The sequence below is a fragment of the Temnothorax americanus genome, unplaced genomic scaffold (assembly GCF_048541705.1).
Source record: "Temnothorax americanus isolate GAGA-0224 unplaced genomic scaffold, ASM4854170v1 Scaffold73, whole genome shotgun sequence".
Classification (NCBI taxonomy): domain Eukaryota; kingdom Metazoa; phylum Arthropoda; class Insecta; order Hymenoptera; family Formicidae; genus Temnothorax; species Temnothorax americanus.
Window position 1 is genome coordinate 144,674 of NW_027509796.1, and position 23,896 is coordinate 168,569.

Genomic DNA, 23,896 nt, shown 5'->3' on the forward strand with positions numbered 1-23,896 from the left:
AGCGTGAATGATTTTTGCTATAGTCAATTCAAAAAGATAAGACTAGCTAGTCTTGAAACAATGAGATAAAAATAATAAAAATTCTACTAATTAACTTTCTATAAAAATATGAAGGAAGATGAATATTTAGGAAATCACGAGGTCTGAAAAATCTGCCGGATTCCCATTTCGTTCTATCGCTATAGGTAAAAGAATGCGACGGTCTTAATAAAAAATATCTGTGATAATTTATTAAAATTCCTTATTATAAATGCGCATAGCCTGCACGGATTCGTTGAGTTATTAGGAAATCGATGGACCGCGGCTCTCGCGATAAGCTCGGCGTCCATTTCTTTTTATATTGCTAGATCAACTGTGTAAACTCTAGAGAACGCCTTCGTACATTACTACCAATAAATATTTTCGATACCGTGGAGTATCTTGGTCTCGAAGGCACTTATTATAAATAATCATGCAACTACAGATTAACTTATTCACTATTCGTATCTAAAAAAAAAAAAAAAAATAAACTCGCCTCGTACACAAATATAATATATCGGCGCGCGAGCGTCTTTTACCGATCGCGACTTTGAGCGAGAAATTCTTCTGACCTATTCGCGATAGTCTAGCGAAAGCGTCAGAAGTCCGTAAAGTTTCTTCTCCGACGCGCAGTTTCCAGTCGGAGTTTCCAGTCGATGAAAGACGTACGTCTTATCGTAATGCAACGTTGCGCAGCGGTGCGCGACACGAGTTTCCCGCCGTTTGCGCCACGTCTGTGAGGAAAACGTGTGGTCTCGGATTCGCCGATCCGATTTTCCCCGGCGCGCAAAAATTCACACGGTAAAAAGTCAGCTCGACCCTGATCTACCTCTCTCGTCTCAATATCTCATTTTCTTATTTCGCTAAGTGATAAAAAAATGCGCGTGATAAGAGTCCCCTGAGTAAAGGCATCTCGAGAACCTCGAGCTTCCCGAGAGATCTTGATTGCGCTGAATCTCTGAAGAGGATTCAGCCGTGGAGCTTGGTACTTGCGGGAACCCGAACATCGGACCCCTAACTGCGCTGAGGGTTTAACGGGCTGATCTCGCTCGCGTCGTTCGACTGTCCCGTAGACGGCGAGGACGTGAAGGCGTTGGAGAGGGCCTCGGCGATGCTGTCGGTCACCTTGTCGATCGCCCCCGTGACGACGTTGTGCTTGTGATCGCGGTCGTGATCGCGATCGTGATCATGATCGTGGTCGCGATCGTGATCGTATTGCTCCTCCATCGTATGCGTGTGGTTGTGGCCATCGTGCGAATGCCCGTGCGAGTGGGAATGGGCGGCTGTAGACAGAAAGCGTGGATGTTTGAGATTTTCAGGCGATTTTTTTAAGCGCGGAGGTAACCAGTCGCGAGATCTGTGAAAGGAACTGGCGCGGCAATTCATTTTGCAAAGTTATACCTCCCCAATTGCGGAAATGAGGAATTAGAGTGATTGAACTGTTTTGCGCGTTTCTCCGTGTGTCTTAATTTCCGTTTTTCTAAATTAAGAAATAGGTTCTTCCATCTCTCTCTCTCTCTCTCTCTCTTTATTCCACATTTGTTATATTGTTAGATGAAGGAACAATTGAATTCTAAAGTCTCACTCCTTGATTTTTTAAATAAGTTAACTTTCGCGGGTAGCTTTTAATCGGCCCACCTGGCTACATTTATTATATTAATAGGTGCTTTTTATTTACATCAAAACTCAGATAATTCTCACTTGTGATGTCATTCTGTTTTTATTATGCATTAATTGCCAAAACGGATAGAACGACGTCACAAGTGAGAATTATCTGAGTTTTGATGTAATATGGAAAGCACCTAATATCATGACGTTTCGACGATGGTTTTTTGTTCTTATCAAGTGTGTGTGATATAGTAGATTCACAAAAAATTTTAACCAAGAGTCTTAAGTCTATTATATTACACACTTGTGTGTGTGTGTGTGAAACGTTGTGATATTAAATTAATAAATGTCGCCAGTTGGGTCGATTAAGAGCTATCTACATTAATTATTTAATTACTTACTGATGAAGCATAGTCATTGTTTTTGTTATTCAACTTTGTTATTTAACTTTGTGGAAATACATGTTTGTGAATTTATTTTAATTAAAAAATTATTTACTGGTGAAGCAAGTCATTATTGTTTTTGTTATTTAACTTTGCGGAAATACGTATTTGTGAATGTATTTTAATTTATTTTTAATTTATTATTATTTTTTAAATCTTCATATGCTTTTACGGGATAATTTGGTAAGAGCAAGAGATTAGTTTTTATTATAGTTATCATCGCGAAAGAGAAAGGTCGGCCCGTCGCGAAGCACGGTAATACTTAACGTTACATTATTGGACTCAACTAAGCATCGGAAAGTATCTAATCAACGATAATGTAGCGAATCTTCTGACGATAAAGCGAGCGGCTTGGTCGAGCCGAATATAAGAAAGCTCTCCAATAAGTAATAATCGACGATTTCAGTTATCATCCTGGAATCATCTCGATACCGTTATTAGTTATCTGAGCTAATAATACGTTAGTAATACAATGAATATAAAAGTTTCCTTGAAATATTATTTTTTGCGATAAAGTTTGAACTCCTATATAAACTTAAACGCGTGCCATGCTAGTCGCGCGTCTGATCATGCACCGTCCGTTTCCACTGCATCGGTCGGCAGCCGTTCATCGCGAAGCGCTCCGTAATTAACTTCCGCGCGTGTATACATATACATAAAAACTTCTCCAAACGGTACTCAGACACTCGACGGCAATTTCGTCATCGCAAAATGCCGTCAAACGGTCGAGAAAGCCGTCGAAAGTCGGTCGTCGATCGTCCATCGACCTACCCGTCCCGGGTCATTGCCATGGGCGGAGAGAAAGCCTTGGGATTATAAGCAGATCCCTTATGAGATCGAGATTCGTCTGCTTGTCGTCAGCATGACAATGTTCCCTCCCGTACTTAACGCACGGTCATTCCAGCGTGCCGCCACGTGAAACCCGTGCGTCTGTCTTGGAAGAAGTGGGTTGTTTCCGTATGCAATTTGCCAATCATATGGCAGCCGACGCGAGTTGTGTAAAAGTTCACGTTTCGTACAGTCACGAGTAGGAGTAACGAGCTCGTATTTTATGCAGAGTAAATGCTCCAATAAACCGTTTAACGGATATGGTATAGCAAGATTTGTTAATGCGTGTAGCATATTGCGTCATTTTGAGTGGAAACGGAACATTGCAGCTATACGATCTCTCGCGATCTTTCGCGAATCTTTCGCATTCTCGTGAGAAGGTCAGGATGCATTTAAGATTGCGTAACGGGTGACATCCGCAGAGGTGTATAACCGTTATTACGATTCATCTCTGCCACCTGTTGTTACTTTCTCGGCGAAATGACACGCGTGCAATCTGTTATTGGGTACAAAGTAATATATGCGGCATGCGGCATGCGTTCGATCGAATATCGCGTCAGCGATATTATAATTAAGTCTTCAACCTTGTCGAAAATATTCGGAATTAATGGAACGAGCTATACCGAGCCACATAAACTTTTTTTTATGTAGTCAGAGATGAAATCCTTTTAGGTGTTATTTCCAATTACATAATGTATTTGGTAATGTGTTGCATGTTTTTACATGCTGAAAAAATTAAAGAAGAGAAAAAGGCCTCGCTCTGGAGACGAAATATCGGATCGTAAAAATAAAGGCAAATGTCCTTGACTGTGAAAAGAGGAACGGGAATATAATCTCAAAGTACGAATTGGAATCAGATTTTCCGATTAATACGGAATAACTTGTCGCTTCTGCTAGAATCCATAATCCGCGTCATTTTATCAAAGTCATTAACTGCATTCGACTGGAATAACAATCACAACAAAGTAGCTTAAATTATCAAAAGCGAACAGAGTTTATCGGCTGGCGTTTCGAGAGCAGCGAATAATTTATCTGCGTACAGGCGTATTCGTACATACATATATGTATGCGTATGTCCCCTATACAAGTGTCTGCTGGATTCGTATGTAATTTTTAACGGAATAACTTCTCGATAAGATCTATTTTCGCGGCAAGTTTCGAACGAACGAGCGTTGCACGCTACGAGAATTTTTGCCACGAGAGATCCTTCCACTTCTCCCACTTCTCCAATTTGTCCTGACCCTGACTTTTCAGGTCGTACCTCGTCGGTTTAGGGCAAATCGATAGATTAGACAACTACGCGATGAACCAACACGTGAAGTGTATCAAGAGCGTACCTGTAACAGGTTTGCACCGAGACGGGAGCGATTCTGAAAATTTTTAATCGCGAGGATATCGAACGGCGCTCAATCGACTTTTCCGCCTAGAGAAAGTGCACATTGAATCGACAATCGACGCACACAAGTAAAATGTTACATAATACCTTAAAGCATCCTGGAAAAAATGTCTGAATTATTCAGGATAAAACTGGCCTCTGTGAATAATAAATGCATCCTCGTATACGTCATGCAAATTTGAATCGAGGAAGTCGAGGAAGAGATGGCTTCCGGTGAATCCTAATGGTGCCCCGGGATGGACTTTCACCCTACGGCAATAAATTCGCGCGCCGCGCGATTTCCCGGTTTTGACACGCGGAAATTCACCGGTCACGCGAGAAGCAAGAGGAAAACGGAAACGCGCAGTATGCGCGGGCCACGCTGAAGGACGACGGTTCGGAGCGCGATGACGATAATGCATTTATCCGGCGCATCGGCGGTGTGTCGCGTCGCGATACGCTTCGATGCGCCTCTAGAGACGCGCGGGATTCCCCTCGTCTTCCGGGAAACGAACTCACTGGCGATCTGCAGGCCCAGCATCAGCGCGAAGCCGATAATGATTGCGACCAGCTGCAGCAAGCCGCTCTTCTCGTTCGCCCTCTCCCGCGCCAGCACCTCGAAGAACACCACGTAGAGCAGGGTGCCGGCCGCCATGCCCTGGAGTATGGTGGGTGTAGGCCCCAGGTTCTCGCTGTCGTTCTTGAAATGATCGAGGACGAGTCCCACGGCGATCCCGATCGGCGTGACCATGGAGAAGATCGACAGGTAGCCGAGGATGGTCTTGGTCGACGCGCCGGCCACGTAGAGCTCCATTCCCACGCAGAAGGAGATCACCAGTTTGTGAGTCGCGATAGCGGCCGCCAGATACACGACCGAACTGATGGACGGTTCCAGACCCACCGCCAGACCCTCGAATATCGCGTGAAAGGACAACGCGAGCACGGTCAGCAGTCCTTGCACCGAGGTATTCTGCATCATCGCGCCGTGCTGATGATGGTCGTGGGAATGATGATGATGATGATGATGATTGACCGAGTAGCCCAGTTCCGGCATCGCTAGCTCTAAATCGGAATGCTTCTGGACAACCCGATGTCCCTCGTCCGCTAACGCGACCGGCAGGACGAATATAGCCGGCAGCACCTTGTCGTCCTTGCCCGCCTGATCGCGAGAATCGTCGAGCTGGAGTTTTGACCGGTCTACGTTCACTCGATGCAGGTTACCCTCGGTATCGTCGGTGTCTTTCCACACGGTGGACTTGGTCGTCGTGGACACGGTGGTGATCGAGCCGTTCGACATCATCGACGAACCCGACGGACCCGTCTGATTGTTGTTGCATCTTCGCACCGACACCGTCCGGTAGAGCAACGCCTCCGAAGACTCGGGTTTGCCGGTGAGGACGGCATGCACGGCTTCCTCGACCAGATAAACGAGGAAGAAGCCGCTGCAGAAGAGCAGCTCCGCCAGACCGAGGGTACCCAAATTGGGCAGCTGTCCGTTCGACTGGTGATTCTCAACGCTGGCGCGCACTTCCGGTGCCAGATGTACGAACGTCGTAAACAGGAGCACGCCGCCGCCGAAGCAGAGCAAGAGCGACGTCAAGAGACCCTGAGGACGATGCCGCGATGCTTTGGGATCCATATTTTTTTAGGATTTATATTTGTTAGATAGGGCGCTCGGGTTACCAATTTCTACAGACTCTTTGACCGCTTTGGAGTCGCTTTTTAAATTATACGAAAAAGTTGCAATTGATCGTTTAAATTTTTACTTGCTTCCGCTACTATAATTAAATACATGTACACGGTGTTTGCAGCTAAAAGAATCAAGACTCAATTGACTCCAAATAGTCCACAAATTGCCAATTGTAAAATACCGAGCACCCCGTAATCAGCAGCTACTCCGGATAACAAGATCGAGCGTCAATCATTAAGCGAGTTGTGGAAGTAAACATCTTTTGCAAGCACGGCCTCCCTATTCCCTTATTCCTTCCAATCAAATGTTATCAAATATTATCCGTCTCGACTTTGTGCCGTTTTAGGTATGTTTGCGATTGCGCGTATATTGATACATTAGATAGTACTTAAAAGACACGTAAAGACTCAGTGACGGTATTATAGAACGTAAAACTGATTGATATTCAGGAATTTAAAACACCGTAGAATTAAAAAGAAACGGTCTACATATGCAGCGCAAATATATTTAATAGATATGCTAGGATATCGGTGTCAAGGATATTCCACCGGTATCCTTAGTTATATCCGTTATTTTTCCACGAATATGACTTTGACTGAAAACATCAGCGGCAAGTCGAATTCGATTTACGACCGGCACAAAGACGAGCCTTCCGGAGAGCTGCGGAAGTGGACCAGATATTGCTAACTCTATCGAGGATTTCTCAGACCGTTTCTCAGACGTACTTGCTTGTTCGTCGCGGAGGCCGAGTCGACGATCGGCGTGGACGCGTTGGACGTCGAGGTCGACGTGAAGGTGCTGGAATGATTGGAGGAGATCGCTTGGCGACGTTTCTCACGAAGTCGCCTCTTGGTCCTGTAACGTCCCACCATCAACGGCAACGTTCCCAGGGCGAGGGAACCGAAGCCAAGACCAACCATCGCGCCGATCTTCGACATCAGAAGAATATTGGACGTCTTGTCCACCTCCATTTCGTTCGACCGATATTGATATAACGAAGATATGAAGAAAGGAACTTTGCTCCCTCGTCTTCTTTTTCGAGGATTTCACAATATCGAGGCAGCAATCACCACGTATATCTCGGCAAACATACGCGAGTGAAGTGTCGAGAGTAAAATCTGCCTGCAAGAGAGTTTACTTCTCTCGTCACCACTTCACCACTTCTCTCATTCGCGCGTTCCTGTCGACGAGATTCATCTCCCAATCCCCACACTTTCTATCGAGGACGTCCCGTTCTCCGATTCTCGAGGACTCTCTCGCGCGAGGACAATCGAGAGGACGTTCGCGGCAACCCGCGTCGGAAACTGGAACCTGAGGTTCCTCGATTGGCTGTATCTTTTGCGATCTTGCGCGAAACGAACGATCGCGAACGGCGGTAAGCTCCACGCGGCGCGACGGCCGATCGGACACTACTCCGGACTCCGGTCTCGAGGGGAACTCGGCTCGATCGGACCCCTCGGCCGCCGCCTCGTCGTCTTACATAGTGCGAACCGAACCGTTTCCTGCCCACTCTCGCGACCGCTACGCTCGTCCTTGTCCAACGTTCACTTGTCAGCGTGCATACTCTTTCTGGCACCTGCACCACGACTGATCGTCCCTCATTAAGTGGCGTACAAGACTGACGGCCCTCGTCGAGATGCACGCGAAATCGAAGGAGGGGAGAAAAAAGAGAACGGGAACGCACGGGGAACGGAAGTAGAATGGAAAGGAGGAGGAAAAAACGGAAAAGAAGAAAAGGAAGGACGTGAGAGAAGATAAAAATATAGAGAAAAAGTGTGCGATACAAAGAACTTGACTGCCATGAATTAAATGAAGCGAGGAAAGGACAAGTAAAGGAGCTCGAGGAGAAGAAAGCAATAAGGAAGAAAAGTTAAGTGAATGCTGAATTTCCATTTTGTTTTTAAGCAATTGTTGGGCATGCTAAACATCGGTTACACCGCAGTAACTGGTCCGTGTCCGACGAGGAGCGACGCGTGATGCGTTTTCCCTCCTTCGCGCAGACGGCGGAGGGAACGCGTTCGTGCGTAGGCGCGTGTACAACACACGTGCACACGCGTGAATGGAAAGAGGTTCGTCGACGACACTCGGAGACGTCGTCGTGTATACGTGCAAAGGGCACGCGTGCAGACGCGGTCTATTACACGTTCGCGCCCACAGTGTCGTAAATAACGTTCGCGCCGCGAATTAGACCGCAAAAGAAATGAATCTTCTTGAGTGTGGCGGCGGCATAACGAGGATGACTGACAATAAGAGGCTGACAAGTAAGTGAAGGAACGGAGAGATAAGAAGAGTCCGAAAATTCCCAAGAAATCAACCCCCCTGGAGCTTTCTTCCCGAGAAGATTCAGCGGCGCAATTTCGTAGAAATTAATTTCTCTTAATTGAGAGAGATTTATTCAATTTCTATTACGTTGTGATACGGATGAGAAAATGTAAAAGTAAAGACGTTGGCACTGCACTCGAAGTCACTTTCGAAGCAAAAGCGAATGAATTTAGCGATGTGGGCCAACGAGACGATCACGTCTCCGTGATTATTTGCCGGCTCTATATGGATACTTTCACCCTTTTCGCGCGAAAAGCGAAAGGATATACCATTATCACGTTGGATACTCCATTGAACGTCCTCGAAGTCATTAAAGCTCAAGTCGAAATCGACGACGGCGTAATTTACGTTACGTTTGCGATAATTTCCACATTTTTCCCTTTACTTCTTACGATCGCTGATGAGTGATAAGTCGCGCTAGCGAATTTGAAGGACACCGCGCGCGAGTCAAGAAAAGACACAATTTGATTGACTCATAAAATAAACCGAGCGAACGGAGCGCTTTTTCGTGTCGACAATTTTTCTGATTATCGTCGAACGACAATTGAGTGACTGCAAGCGGGAGAATTTTTCACGACGACGAGCAAAATCAAACGTTACGGGAAACCGTGCCGCGCATGAATCATCAGGCAGGATGTCCTTTGCGTTTTGTGCTCCATTCTCTTTCTCCCCCCTCTCCCTTTCCGCTCTTCCCATGCTATATCATATCCTGCAGTATGTACAATTTGTACGTCATTTTGAATGTTAGCTTCGACAAAAGCGCGTTGCCTGTTCGCTCTTTTAAAACTATAACGAACGCGCGTACGGACACTTATATACGTCGCGATAAGCTGACTGTTGACTAGCGACAATAATTACTCGCTGAGAATCGATAAGTGTCGGCCGCGTCGATGATCTTTGACCTCGGATACATACACTCGGCCATTATCCTCGTTCGGTACATCTCGAAATTTCATTCACACAATGCTGTCGCGTTCTTTCCCACTTGATTTGTGTGCTTTCATCTAATTAAAACGTATCTTTTCGTTCTTACGTTATATTAATGTGGATTTTGTTTGGAGAGAAAAAAGAATCGTATCTATTAATTATTAGAGAAAAACTCACATTGGTCGAAAATTATCCCAGCTAGGAACTTGAGAAATAAACTGATCATTAATTACGCATAATCTAGATTCTCTTATCGCGTAATGCTATTCTTACAAACTATTCTCGTTTATAAATATCATTTTTTTTATCGTTAGTTCTTATTTTTCCACGTAATTGATACGAGGAAAGATTGCGCACTTCCAGAAGACGGACGAGCCGATAAGTAAGTGCAAGACGTATCTCTCAACACAGTATTCTTATCTATTAAAATTCCCAGTCTTATTTGTTAGATATGAGAAACCCGTTTAACGGAGCGCAAAGATCGGGTGTTTACTTAAAGCGCTAAATACCCCGATTCTTATACGCCTGCTATCACCGAGGGATGTAAAAACGATGTCGTTTAGCGCGAAATAAAATCGTTTATACTTACTCAACATCTGGAGCCCGAACATCACGAGGAAGCCGATGAGGATCGAGAGGTACTGCCTCAGCCCGGTGCGATGCTCCTGCAAGATCTCGAAGAACACCACGTAGAGGAGGGTTCCCGACGCCAATCCCTGCGACGAGAAGAGAAAGCGATAAAGGTATTTTTTTTTCCACGCGTTTTTAAGGTAAAAATCAAAGATAAAAATATCTTTTATTTTAATTCGCGCGTTATACTTATTTAAAAATTAAAATTAAAAATTAAAATGATAAAGGTCCAGACGTAGGTCTTAAGTGTCCCGGCATCGGTATACATTTACCTTACATATACCGCGCTATTGCTGCTTGATCAGTCATAGATTACACAGAATCCCGAGTGTTATTTGAAAATGAAGATTTTCCTCTGACACGCGTATTATGAATGTGTCATCGGTTGTGTTATTGAAATGTTTTATCTCGTCGAATTGATATTTCCCCTCATCAAAAGATTGAGAAACTTGCCTGCAATATCACCGCCATCGGTCCGCTGCCGGACGCGCTTCCGCCGCCGACGAGTGCCATCCCGATGCCGATTCCTATCGGCGACACCACGGCGAACGTGCACGTGTAAATCACGGACAGGTACGTCCTGGTTCTGCACGCGATCAGTTCAACGCCGATGCAGAAGGCAATTACGAATTTATGCGACGCCACCGCGAGGAACATGTACCTACGGGCGAATCAGATAGAGTTCGTATTGTTTGTCATATCGCCGCTCTCGATCTTTTTACGAGAGCGACTTAAATCCGACGGTACGTGAAAATATGTGGCGCGATTACTAATTGTAAGGTGGACTTTATTAAGCATCAGCTAATTTAAGAGCTTACACTGCAAATCCAAGTGTGCTTTTTAGCTGAAGCTTTTCTTACACATTTTTTACCGTTTTTAAATCACGCACCATTTAACGCGATTGAACGTATTAACTTTTAATTTAATACGATTAACGTGATAAATGTGTTAAATAACGTAATTTAACACATGAAGAAACATGTAAAAAGAGCTATAGTCAAATATGTGTCATTTTTAGATATGCGTATAAAAATGACACACTTTTGAATTTGTATAGTGTAATCTCAGCGCTTATTAATTCAAGCTTAATAACAATGTTTTAAAAAACTTTATATTAATTTTAGTTCTTGAATCCAAATTATACCAATAAAATTGGTATAATTCAAAATTATTGAAACGTTTTTTTTTCATTACAATTACAAACGCAGAGCAGTTTGTGAAAATAATGCTACATTCAATAGCATGAGGGAGTTTGTCGGTCCCCGCTTTAACGGTTTAATTTAGAGCACGAGGGCAGATGAGCGCGGCTCGAATTAGGAATTGAAGAGACATTCGCGATGCAATTACCAGACGTGACCGGCTGAACTCTCTAAACCGATCGCCAGTCCCTCGAACAGCTCGTGCACGGATAAGCCAAGCACTATTAATAATCCTCTCAGCGAAGTTATCACGAAGTCGTCGTCCATTATCGCCGGTAAATGGCTGTGGCCCCTATAAATTAATAAGAGAGGATGAAGTTTTTCTCGCGGTTTCTTCGCGCCGCCGAAGTGTCATCGGCACGACATAATGATATATAAAACGATTGATAAAGTCGGGAGCGCGCAAACAGGCTTACGTGTGTGCGTGACCGCTGCAATCGCCCGGCGGCGGCATTTGGCCGCCGTTCTCCACCAATTCGTTCGTGCTGAGATTCACGTCCTTCTTGACGGTATCCTGCTTATCCGTTTGCCGCCTCCTGAGATACGTGTGCACAGACTCCTCCACGAGATACATAATGAAAAACCTGCGGTGGAAATCCGCGGTAAATTAATTGTCCTAATCCCGAAGTGTGTGCTATTTCAGCGATATTTGTAGATTTAACATTATTAAAAAATATAATAAGATTAACATGTCATCGTAAAATTGCGTTGAATTAAGTGTGCAAGTAATTTATCTTCATCGCGATTAGATAAATAATTTTAAATTTAATAATTTTTATACGATCAGATAAATAATTTCATTTTAAATTGAATAACAAATAATATATATTGCTTCTGATTGAGACGAAGATATCTCACTGGTGAGATACATATTCCACGTCCGCGGAGGTAATTTTTACTTTATTTTGCATCTATATTTTGCATCTAATGATGTCAAAGGATTCTGACTCACCCGGCGCATGCAAGCATGTCTGCCAGTGAAAAGTTGAGCCGTGCCATCTGGCCAGACTCAACGAGGTGGTCTACGCCTTCCGCGACTTCTGGTATCAAGTGGAGGAACGTCGTGCTGAAGAGCACGCCTCCGCCGAAGCCAAGTAGAATACTCACCATCCTCGTTGATCTACGCGCGATAAAACGATACTTATAGTGATTTAACTCGTCAACTTACATCCATCGGTCTTAAAACGATATCGGCGAGACACACGCAAATATATGTTATTTTATACCTATGTCATTTGAATTGTTCTTCGATTTTACTAATTTTTCGCGTACTCTTTGTCGTACGAGAGAGAGAATATTCGCGAAATATAAATAAATTAATTTCAATGTTTATATTTATCTCGTGGAGTTTTTCTACAGATAAGTAAAAGTATCAGAAAATATTATCAAGATTATTGTCATATAACTTATGAAAGTGTAAATAGTTGAACAGTTAAACAATACGCGATTAAGTAACTCTCTTGAGAACTATTGCGATAATTCTTATCGTGATCTATACGGTTAGACTGTTCCTCGCTTAAGATGACATTTTTACCTGGGATTTTGACCGCTCATGTCCCATTTCAACCACTTGGCCAGAAACATCGGCATGATGCCCATGATCGTGCTGACAGTGCACAAAACCACCATGGTGACGGCCTTAGCGACCAATACGTCATGTTCCGAGTCCTTGGGGTGATGATGGTCTCCATCGCCGTGATAAGACGACGTGTCGTTAATGCCCACCGCCGCGAGCAACGCATCTATTAGCGACATGGTGATGAATCTTCCGATTCCTCCTCACTGCAAACGCAACAAGTTTTAATAATGTGATCAATCTTACAAGATATCGCATTACAGATTCGCGTGAACAAAAAGATTAATTTCTGTTCTGTTAAATATTTAATTTATCGAATAATTATCGTACAAGAGATTTGGGTAAAGTGTTAAAAGATAATTTAAGATTTAACTGTCGAATCTAAATCTTAATCAATATCTTGAAAATACGTGGATGGAAATTGATAAAAAAATATTAAAATTATCTAATAATATAATATTGGATTAATCCACCGTTTAATGTTTTTCGCTTTCGCGTACTGCAGTTTCTGCTCGATCTCTTCAAAATTCGTTACGAAGATACGTGCCTAATCTGTTTTTACGACCGAGCTTTATCTGGACATTTCTCGTGCATCATTTATTACAGTCAGCAGTTAAAGACGCCGACTCGTGCATCTTTAATATATTTTCACGACTTCAGAGAGTTATTTCGTTACCGTGTAAATTCTGTGTCAGTGCAGTATATTAGCTTACTATAAAGAAATAGTATCTTCTCAGGTCTCCGAGAGCAATTTCCGCGTAGTCAAGCTTTTCACTGTTACATATATTTGTTTCAAAAGAAATATTTATCTCCATCTCTTCCTTACTCCCCCCTTTCATTGTTTAGATTTATCTTACCCAAAGCAATCTAATCTTTTTTGCGGATCAAGGATTGAAAGTTAAGTTTCTATACGATGTTATTGATGATAGTAAATCCTCACTTCCTGGATCTTATTAGAGATAATATTAGAGATAATAATTGCGCGATATCTACCTGCAGCATCTGACAAGAAGAGATATTTTTTTCATGTGTTATGACCCGGAGGGCATATTGTCAATTTATCGTGTTAGTTAATTAAAGATTCGCTTAGAGGAAATCACGTCGAATGAAAAGTATAAAAGTATTGTAATTACAATTTTTGGACAAAAGTGTTTTGCAAGAACTTTTCGTACGTCTAAAAGGGTCGGTTTCACCATCTCCGATTAACTGTATAACCTTCGATTAAACTCACTCTTCGTCTCTTTCTAAGGGGGACAGTTAGAAAAAGATGAAGAAGTGAGGTTAATCGAAGGTTACAGTTAATCGACGTTACTGGCCCTAAAAGAAGTATATTTCCCTTTGTTTTATCTCTTTTTTATTATTTTCTTAAAAAAAAGATATACAATTTTGTATATTAACCGGAGTATAATTAAACTCTCATAGTTTCACTTTTGGAAAAATAAAAATGTACATACGGGTAAGAACTTTTTTGAAAAATTACTGTTTTCCAATTCTTCCAGTACTTTTTTATTGTTATTGATACGAGATATATCTTATATCTTAAAAGAAACCAATTATCTCGTTAAACTTCGATAGAATGTACGATAATATGCAATTTTACTATCGCGCTGAAAATCTGGATAGCTTTATTATCTCGATTTGTATTCTAAATAGAGTTACGTAATTTATTCGATTCGACTCGAATATATTAGGAACGCTGAAAATTTGTCTCATTTAAAACACGGGTCGTAATTATCGAAAAATTAGATTGCATCAGCGGCAATGTGAAATCGCAGCAAAAAGCAATACAATCCGGTGTCAAAAACCTCAGTCAGTGGACGGCACGGTTTCATGGAACTTGTCAATAAAATTGTCGAATTATTCTTTGAAACACTAAAATCTCATTGCGCCGAAATTATATTTTATTGTTGTACTATAATTGTTAAATTTTGCAATATATTATGCAAGTAACTAATTTAATTATCATATGTGAACTTTATATTGGAGAAGCTAACATCGAGTAATCTTATATTACTCCGGACTTGTCACACGTAAAGACAATTTTTTTCGAAATGAAAAATATTGTGTAAACCATTCGTCAAGATATATCGTGGCAGAAATATCGCGCCGGTAACAAAAAAATTACACAATCAATTACGAACAGATCGCACAAAATCGGATAAATCAGCGATTGTTTCGTCGCTTCTACCTCTTTTAACGTCTTCTATCGGCTTTTCCCCTCACAATAGCACACTAACGCGTCCTTTCCCAACGCGTCCACAGCGAGCACACGTTTACGACACCGTGTATAATCGCGAGAGTCGACGCACTTAATAATCGCGCTGCCTTTTCCATCCGACGTATATATACGGTGTGTCATTCGGTATCATCTTCCGATCTCTTCACGTTACGATCGTCACGTCGTTGTCGCGAGTGTCGCGCGATAACGCGCCTGAGGATGGAAACGGGCCTCCCCAGTTGCCGGCGCGGCAACAGACATTTCCACATACGTATACACATACATGTTCACAATGTGTATGTGCACGTATGTGGGATACCTGCGTCTTTGTGCGTGGGGGGGGGGGAAACCGATAATGATCATCCGCGGTTGAAGGATAAGGAATCGTTGCCGCGAAAGACAGCATCTTACCCTGCGACGATCGGATGACGATCGATTACGACATAGAATTACAGCTAAAAGAAAAGAAACGAAAAGAAAGAAAATGATTCATGCAGATGCATGTTTTTTTCCATCGATTTTAATTCATTGATTCGTAATTAGAGATGTGATTAGAGATGCGATTTACAAAATTGTGCATCGCGATTGCGATCTTCTTTAAGAATCGCAGCGAATGTGATATATATCGCATCGCGATTTTTATGTTATATTTTTAATTGTGCGTTTAATTTTATAATTTATATCATAAACGCAGTTTTAAATCACGTGTCATTTTATATCGCAAAACGCCATTTTAAATTTAAATATTAAACTATTTATAAACATATACAAATGTTTATTCGCAATATGAAAAAATGGCATATATTTCTTCCATATCTTGCCGTAAATAAAAACTTGTACAGGTCCATAATAATTTTAAGTTTATTTTCTTAGTTCTACGTTTATTAAGGATGTATCACTGGTACAATCTTAGACAAAAGTGCATGAAATTTGAAATACTTGAATATCTACGCTTAACGCATAGTAAATCTAGATGTAAGATACTCAAATGATAGTAGGAGTCTTATTTTTACTCCTACAAAGGTATTTTTTACTTTACAAATGTTTTTTCTAGTATTATTTGCGATTTTTGTAATTTATGAGCCTAAACTTTTGGCAGTGAAAATGCTCTGATTTCAACTTTATAACGTCAAATTATTAATAAAATTAATAATTAATAATTAATAATTATTATTAATTATTAATTTATTTCTTTAAAACGGTGTAGTGAAGATAATTGAAACTTGGCAGATATTTTCATTTATTCGTATACTAGATGTACAAAAAATTCAAAATATTGGTAGCGCTCCTTCAACATTTTTTAGCTGTTTTATCCGTCAAAATCGTCTCTTCCCATAAGAATACGTGTAAAATCAGTGAAAATTAAAATCGTTATATCTCAGCAACCGTTTAGTGGATTTGTTTCTATTTTTTTTGTAGCACATCAGGAAGACTAAAAGAACATTCTTACAAATTTTTATCCACTTGGTAGCGCTTTGAAAATAGGTGCAATACATCTTTAAGGCCCGGTTACACCAACGACGCGTTAATGTTTAACCTTACTTTAAGGGGTTAGTCTACTCGAGAGAGCCAAAAACAGGCGAATTTTCAAGAATTAATTTCAGACGAAGTATCGGTGATAAATGAATGTTTTTTTTTTATTTTCTTTGTTAAAGTTTCGAGAACATGTCCAAACTTTTATGCGTTGAAAAATTTTAAGATGGCGATAAGGCACTCCTTCGCGCGCAACCATGTTTTTTAGAGGTGGTCAAACGGTGTACATGGTTTCTGGAATGTGGATGGTCTGAAACAAAGAAAAAAAATATAGTCATAAACTATATTGTATTGTCTACGGAATGACGAAGCGTTTTTTCTCTCCTTGTTTTTGGCGTCAAGAAAAAAATTCCTGAATTTTTTGCTGCATTTTTGGACTCAAATTACGTGTTATTATTATTAATAATTATTGAACAAAATATTATAATGATAAAATCGTTCGTCATTCCGTAACTACTATTCCATAGAATATGTGTACCAAATTTGAAGTCGATTCATCGATTAGAACTCGAGATATCGTGTACACCGTTTTGAAAAACATAGTTTTGAGAAAAACGCGTTTAAAGTTTCGGTACTAGTTTTTTGAGTGAAAAATTGCATTTTAAGCGTCTTACCGTTAATCAGCCATTCCTGCGTCATACAGTAAACCTTCCACCTCGTAAAAATTCTCTTCGAGAGCCGATTGTGCTATTCTTCTATTAATTCTTTCTTGTTTGGAGGTCTCGAACGACCGCTTGTCAGCAATCGCAATTCGCAGCTCATCCGCTTTATCGCACATTTCGACGGCATTTGGCCCAATTTGTAAGTTCAGGACGTCCATCATTTGTAGAATACTCTCGTACCCGTGATTAAAAATGCTTGCTGCAAAATACGATGCCACTTCCACGGTTTTCGCGCCACTAAACACTCGTTTCAGAGCAAAATGATGCAATATTGGCGTGCTGTCTGTTGAAAATACTTCTGACTGACTATAAAGTATTTTTAACGACATTTGTTGGTGTCGTTAGTGTATTAGAGAAATTTAAAATTGAATGGTAAATCGTTATGTTGTACCCGCCGAACAGGTAACGATTTGCAGCAGATAGACGTTTCGGAGCACTCCGGAGCGCTTGGGTAGGAGCTCGAAATTTCAATGAAAACGAGTTCTGGCAGGTATAAGACTTTTTGTCCCTTATTCTAGAGGGTTCAAAGGATTTTTTAAGCCAATAAAAAAAAATCGATTTTTTGACCATTCTCGAGTAGACTAACCCCTTAACTCACTTTTCGTCTCTTTCTAAGGAGACAGTTAGAAAGAGATGAAGGGTAAGTTAAGCTAAAGGGTTAAATATTATGCGATGTTGGTGCAACACACCGGGCCTAAATACCACATTCTATATAATACGAGATTTTTACGAATTAATAAAGGGGAACAAATTTCAAATAGATTAATTAAACCGTGCTAATAATAAGCATTCAATAATCGGAACCAAACGTGCATTCATTACATTTAAATCATTTTGTTTTACCATTTTCCTATATAAATATTTAATGAATATATATATAGGATATATATATAGGATAATAAATATTTCATTATATATATATATATATAGTGCAATTTTACATCGTGCAATTTTACGATTAAAAATTTAATTGCACATCGGATTGCGATTTAAGAAAAAAAATTGCGGTATATCGCAAAATTACACATCTCTATTCGTAATACCGAAAGCGTTATCTTAATCTATCCGATTCTTTCGGTTCTCATGTGTTCCCTCACGAATGGAGCAAGTCGCCTGGCGCGCGCGCGATGATGCCGATCCATCGATCGGTATATATATATATTTTTTTCCTTCGAAGTGAGGCGAAAGGAAATCGTTGCGAAAAGCTTGCGCGGAACGTGCATAGGAATCGGCGATCGTACCGCGCCGATCTTTTCCGTTCGTGCCGATTCAGTGGCGCGATTTAACAGTGCTCGTTCGTTAGTCGACTCGGCTCGGTGCAATCGACGCGAACAGCTTAACGAGAACGCCGCGGGAAGAAGTAACGGCCTTTTGAAATGTGCGGCAGTGCTAGGCACCGAGGAATCGACTGCAGTGAAAGTGTAGTACAGGCGTGACCCTCCGGCAGGGGGAAAAACAAGTCAAAAGTCATCGGGACGGGAGAGGGGGAAGAGATTTCTGTGTCGTTCAAGGTAAACGTTCGAGGAGATCGATCGCGAGAGCGATCGATCGTTTATCCTGGAAAGAATAAGGAATTCGTCGGTCTGTCTTTTTACCATAACTTTTACCATGATGTCCGCGAATTTTTGCGATTAAGTCGAACGTTAAACGCCGGAAAAATTTCTCGTCGAAAATTGAATTTGTGGGAACGGAATTATCGCGAAAAACGATTTTCCCCACACTGTTTACTCGTTAAATTAAATCGCTTTTTAATTATTTATGAGTACGTTTCCATCACCTTGATTGATCGAGGAGATTTATCAGGCATTTTTTCTCCCTGTCTTTTCCTCTGCTCTCTCTCTCTCTCTCTCTCTCTCTCTCTCTCTCTCTCTCTCTCTCTCTCCGGCCTGTTAATCCATTTAAACAGCTGATATCGCCACCTCGATATTTCTATGATTACACAATTGCGTAACAGACTCTTCATATGTAAATACGTATGTCGGTCGATTACGCATCGCTCGCACGTAGGAGCGATTATGAGAACGTACTTTATACTGTCAATCATGTCTTGTTGATTAATTGGTACCCGAATCGCGAATCGGCATCTCTCGCCGAATTTTAACTATATACGCGAACCAGAAACAGAGTTGCTTAATATAGATACGAGATTGAAGATAACGGAAAATATTGCTACCAAGATTATTTATAATTATATTTTTAGTTTTTATTTGTTTATTAGTTTAATTACTAACAATTACGTTCGATATCATCAATTTTATCAATATTAACATATCGCGAATTGTTAATAACCACATTTAACTTAATAATTATTAATAATTAAGTTATTAATTATTTTTAGTCGATCTTAGTGTAGGCATCACGTTCCAACTTCTCTCGCAGTTGAGTTATTATTAACTGTTGAAAATACCGCGTACATACACGAATCTGGTAAAAACCTGACAACTTTAAATGTTATCGCGGCGGTCCGGCCGATTGTACGGTTTCAAACGGCAATTAGGAGTCATCGCACGTACATACCTTTGTATTAGCATTTTACCGGGTGAGCCCCTCGAGCATCGGGGAATCCCCTCGCACGAGGAAAAATAGAGAAAAACCCGTTAAAAATGAAAATCCTGTTCTTTGTTACCGGATATACAATTTTTCGTATTTGTTCTTTAGTATTTATTTCTAATACTAGAGAATAATTTTAATTTTTACTGTACCCGATATATCGATTTTCGCGCGATTTTTGAAAAACGCTCGGCGTCTGCTTTCGCCTTTTGGAAAGAGAGCGATATTCGGAATTTTATTTATACATTTCGCCGCCCCGGTCGGTTTCGGGAGAATTTCGGGGAATACCCTCGTGCGTGTAATGAGGTACGCGTAAACTTGTGAGCGCTCGTGAGTCGCGTTCCGTATAAGTAGCACGCGCGTATTACTCAATATGCGATACGAGATGCATGTCAGTCTTGCTTAGCGCCACATACGCGTTCAGACGCAGCGTCAGCATAATTCATGGACCGCGTTCGGATGCGTTTGACTTAGCGTCGATTATCGTCGTGTCAGTATATAGCCGTAGAATATGCTAATAATATAGTATGCTAATGACGGGGATTTAATCGCCACTTTAATGCACTTTATCTTCAGTCCGAGTCGAGAATTCATTCCATTGCTACTACTTAATTCCGATTCAGTTCTTAACGAGACTGTTATTATTCTTCGAAATATAGCAAAGAAAAAGAATTTAAAGCTCATTAAACCGAAGACTAGGAATTTCTAACTTCACGAGACAATTTTTTTGCACTGTTAACATTGCTGTTAATACTCAAAATTATTAATTAATCACTAGCCAATAATCACTTACAGTATTTTTCTGTGAGGGTATTTAGGCGCGTATCGTTCAGTATATTCATTTCTTTTCTTACCCGAATCTTGCAGAATTTAATCACAGACTCTCAACGAGAAAGACGAACGTTCCGTCGTTTTCAGCGACGAGTATTCCACTGGTCTGACAGCCAATCAATCCGAGGAATGCGCCGGCGAAACACTGAACACTGATCACGAAACGCCTGATCGAACCTCGTGATCACGTCAACGAGGAACGAATGTAATTGCAAAACGTCACGATATAATCGAGATAATTGGTCAAATCAAAGGCCATAAATGATTTCTGATGGCGACGAGACACGTTGTTTAATGAAATAACAGAACGTCAACAGACAACGCAACGCGTCGTCGTCGCCAAGATTCGCCGTGAATCAACACACACTCGCGAGAAGCACCTTGCAATCCGCGATAACGATCGCCGGGCGTGGTGTATTAGATAATTTTCAGAATGTTTACAGTTCGCGCGCGCGGTGGATAAAGGAGGATAGACCACGCGCCGGGCGTAGTCGAGGCAAGGATGGACCACACCGGGTTGGATCTTTGAACCTGCGACGCCGAACGATGCCGGAGGCGGAGTAGTGACGCCGAAGACGCGCCGGTGACTTTAAAGAGGTACCCGGCAGAAGGGATTCTCACGACGAAGCACCGAGCTGGGTGGAATGCACGCACGAACGAGGCATGAGGCATCAGAGGATTCCGTCGGAGGCCATTCAGGATTACCTTCGTGGTGGGGAAGAGCACTGAGCAGCGGAGGAAGTTTCGACCCAACTTCGATTAACTTCAATCGATGTTTAAAGCAATCTTGCTGTTAGCAATTCTACGAATTCTGAGTTAACATCGATTAATATTAATCGGGTCAAAATGACCTTCTCCGCGAGCAAACCTATACGTTTTCATCCCGATTACGTGCGTGATGCAATACGAAATGAAGAGAGACAGAGAAAGAGAGAGAGAGAGAGAGAGAGAGAGAGAGAGAGAGAGAGAGAGAGAGAGAGAGAGGGCATCCGAGTCCGGAATGCAGTTAACGACGATCGAATAATCGGTCAGAATGCCGGATGACGTCGTCGTATCTCTCGCATATGATTATCTTCCTTCGCGCGCGGTTTCCCATGTTATCGTCTATTCTCCCGCGAGAATTCCCCGGTGAGGGGAAGCCCCTGTCATCACGCTTTCTGGCAGATCTTCGCGCGTGCGAGAGAAAAGAGATCTAATTGCGGGTTTCGTAGATCGGAGATAACGTTTCTGGTGTAACAAGAGGCGTGCAGTGTTTAATTAAGATTACCCTCTGATCAATGCGTTATGATTATACGTATACAACTTATAGAAGATAACCGAATGATGATTATATTTACAGTTTTATCGTATCATTTTTGCAGCATCTGTACATTCAGAAATTACGAAGAAATTAGTGTAGATATTTAAATATTATGCACGGCACACGTACGTACAGAAAAGTGCATGCCACCTGCAAGCAAATATTATTTATTCTAAGTTTTTAATAAGTATATTTAATAAGTTCTGAGTATTTTTTTAATAAGTTTATTTGCGTAACAAAATTTGTAACAAATTTGTTACGATATTGTTATGATTTCTTTAATTCTCAAGTGGAACACAGGGCCTCTTAAGAGGTTCTCGTGCGGAGGAGTACAGTTTGGAACATTAAAATTCTCGCGATCAGGTAAACTCGAAATCCGGTCCTTTGGTTACGAGTCTAACTTTACCAGACCATACTAGACACTAGACACTAGATCGTACCCTCTGATTATATTCTTAGTGCTGCAGTATTTAGTTTTCAGAAAAAGTAATTTATTAATTTCAGGTCGTTCATATATATATATTCTTACTTAAAGAATCATAATAAACTAGCCTATGAAAATAAAAGAAATTACTTGTTCTGAGATAACATATTGTTTCTAAAATAAATATAGCGTTTTTCTTCTCCCGCATTTTCCGACTGCTCCACGTCACCCTCAGCCTCATCTCCAATCTCTCGTCCTCCTCTCAACTTCCTTCTTACATTCCTTCAACCCTGCACCTCCGTCTCTCTCTTCGTCCCTTTACCACTCCTCAACTTATCCACCTGATCCCCGCCGAGGGCTACGGGGGGGCTCTCTAAAATAAATATATTTATTTGAATTGAGAATGGATTTACTTAAAGCAAGAATTCATAATATATACAATAATATTATATATAATATTAGATATAATATTATAATATAATACATAATATATACAAGAATAACTTTTTTTCTTCCAAACTATATTCATTTTTTTCGATAAAGTTTCATAATATTCTTAAAAGAAGAATAAATTCTTCTTTTGAGCACAAAACGTTGAGCTTTTCTAAGACTTGTATATCTTATGCCAAGTATATCTTAAAACTATTATTAAAAAAATATTCTTTGTTGAATAAAACTATTATTTAAATTAAAAGAAATAAAATATAAAATAAGTAGATGCTTTCCTTGACTACGATATTTTTTTGTGTATCCATATTATTAATTAAAAGTAAATTTAAATTAACGTGACTAATATGCATGAGTTAATAGACATACAGTAAACAGAGTTAAGTGATAAGTAAGAGTAATACAAAACATTTTATTTGAGTTTTTCTTCTATTTCTTCACCTTTTTCTATTCTTAGAAGCATATTCTTAGAAGCACCGGGGAACACTAAAAGTTATCGAAACAGAAAATATATTAAAGTTGGTGAGTTATCGTAATTGTAAGTCATTTCGTTCTTACCAGAATCGCAAATGTTTTCAGTTTAACCGATATAAATATTTCCTTATTTTTGCTGCTCGCTTCGTTCTCCTTTTAATTCACTTATCGTTTAATATGTTCTCTTTTACGGCCTTGCAAAATTCCATAACGTCAATGTATTACTCATTTTTTTTGCTGATGTCAGATATTTTCGCGAAAAAAAAAGAATGATTTGAAATATGTTGAGAAAGAGTTAAATATACATTTTTGCAAATTAAGAATTAGCTTTAACAATCTTGGCTCTTTTATAAATCGTTTGATTGAAATAAAAACAAGTAGGAATATATCGAAAGAAATTCAGGAAGCCCCTTCAGGAAGGATTTTAAAGGTAAGGAATTTCTAACTTCACAAAACGGGTTTCCGTTGACGACCATTTCTTCAAGTCACTCGTTTCGTGCACAGATTCATCAGAACTGTGGGACCTTTGTCAGCGTCTGCGATACTCCCACACGTTTATTTCACGTAGTTTTTTTCCCTTTCCATTCTTTGACGAACGTAATTACGTCGAATTTGAATATCTGACTTAATGGCATCGGGAAAGCAACACTTGCCGATGGTATTCGTGCATGCTGCACGAATCGTGCATCGCAAAACAAGCGCATTATCTGATGCGCACGCGTATTGTTTGTTACGAAATAAATTAAGCGTTAAAATATAATTGGTTTACATCACCTTTTGCGAGTCATTCGCAAAGGATCTCGATCGCAGGCGACCGAACGGCGCAATTCATCATCGTCGT

General features: G+C 40.8%; 1 protein-coding gene and 1 long non-coding RNA gene across 2 annotated transcripts; both read right to left on the reverse strand.

Annotated features, from left to right (window-relative positions):
- Positions 1 to 1,032: 1,032 nt before the first annotated feature.
- LOC143906538 (uncharacterized) lies at positions 1,033 to 21,054 on the reverse strand. Its single transcript, XM_077422681.1, has 10 exons — positions 20,434 to 21,054; positions 12,575 to 12,822; positions 11,993 to 12,160; positions 11,457 to 11,624; positions 11,189 to 11,332; positions 10,295 to 10,502; positions 9,801 to 9,927; positions 6,688 to 7,007; positions 4,792 to 5,878; positions 1,033 to 1,301 (listed from the first exon to the last, which is right to left on the reverse strand). Exons 2-10 carry the CDS (start codon positions 12,793 to 12,795, stop codon positions 1,033 to 1,035), a joined length of 2,712 nt encoding a protein of 903 aa, XP_077278807.1. The 5' UTR covers positions 12,796 to 12,822; positions 20,434 to 21,054.
- A 159-nt stretch (positions 21,055 to 21,213) lies between these two features.
- On the reverse strand, positions 21,214 to 23,571 carry LOC143906593 (uncharacterized). Its single transcript, XR_013259573.1, has 3 exons — positions 23,140 to 23,571; positions 23,023 to 23,067; positions 21,214 to 22,507 (listed from the first exon to the last, which is right to left on the reverse strand). It is a non-coding gene; the product is annotated as an uncharacterized LOC143906593 (long non-coding RNA).
- Between the last annotated feature and the right edge of the window lie 325 nt (positions 23,572 to 23,896).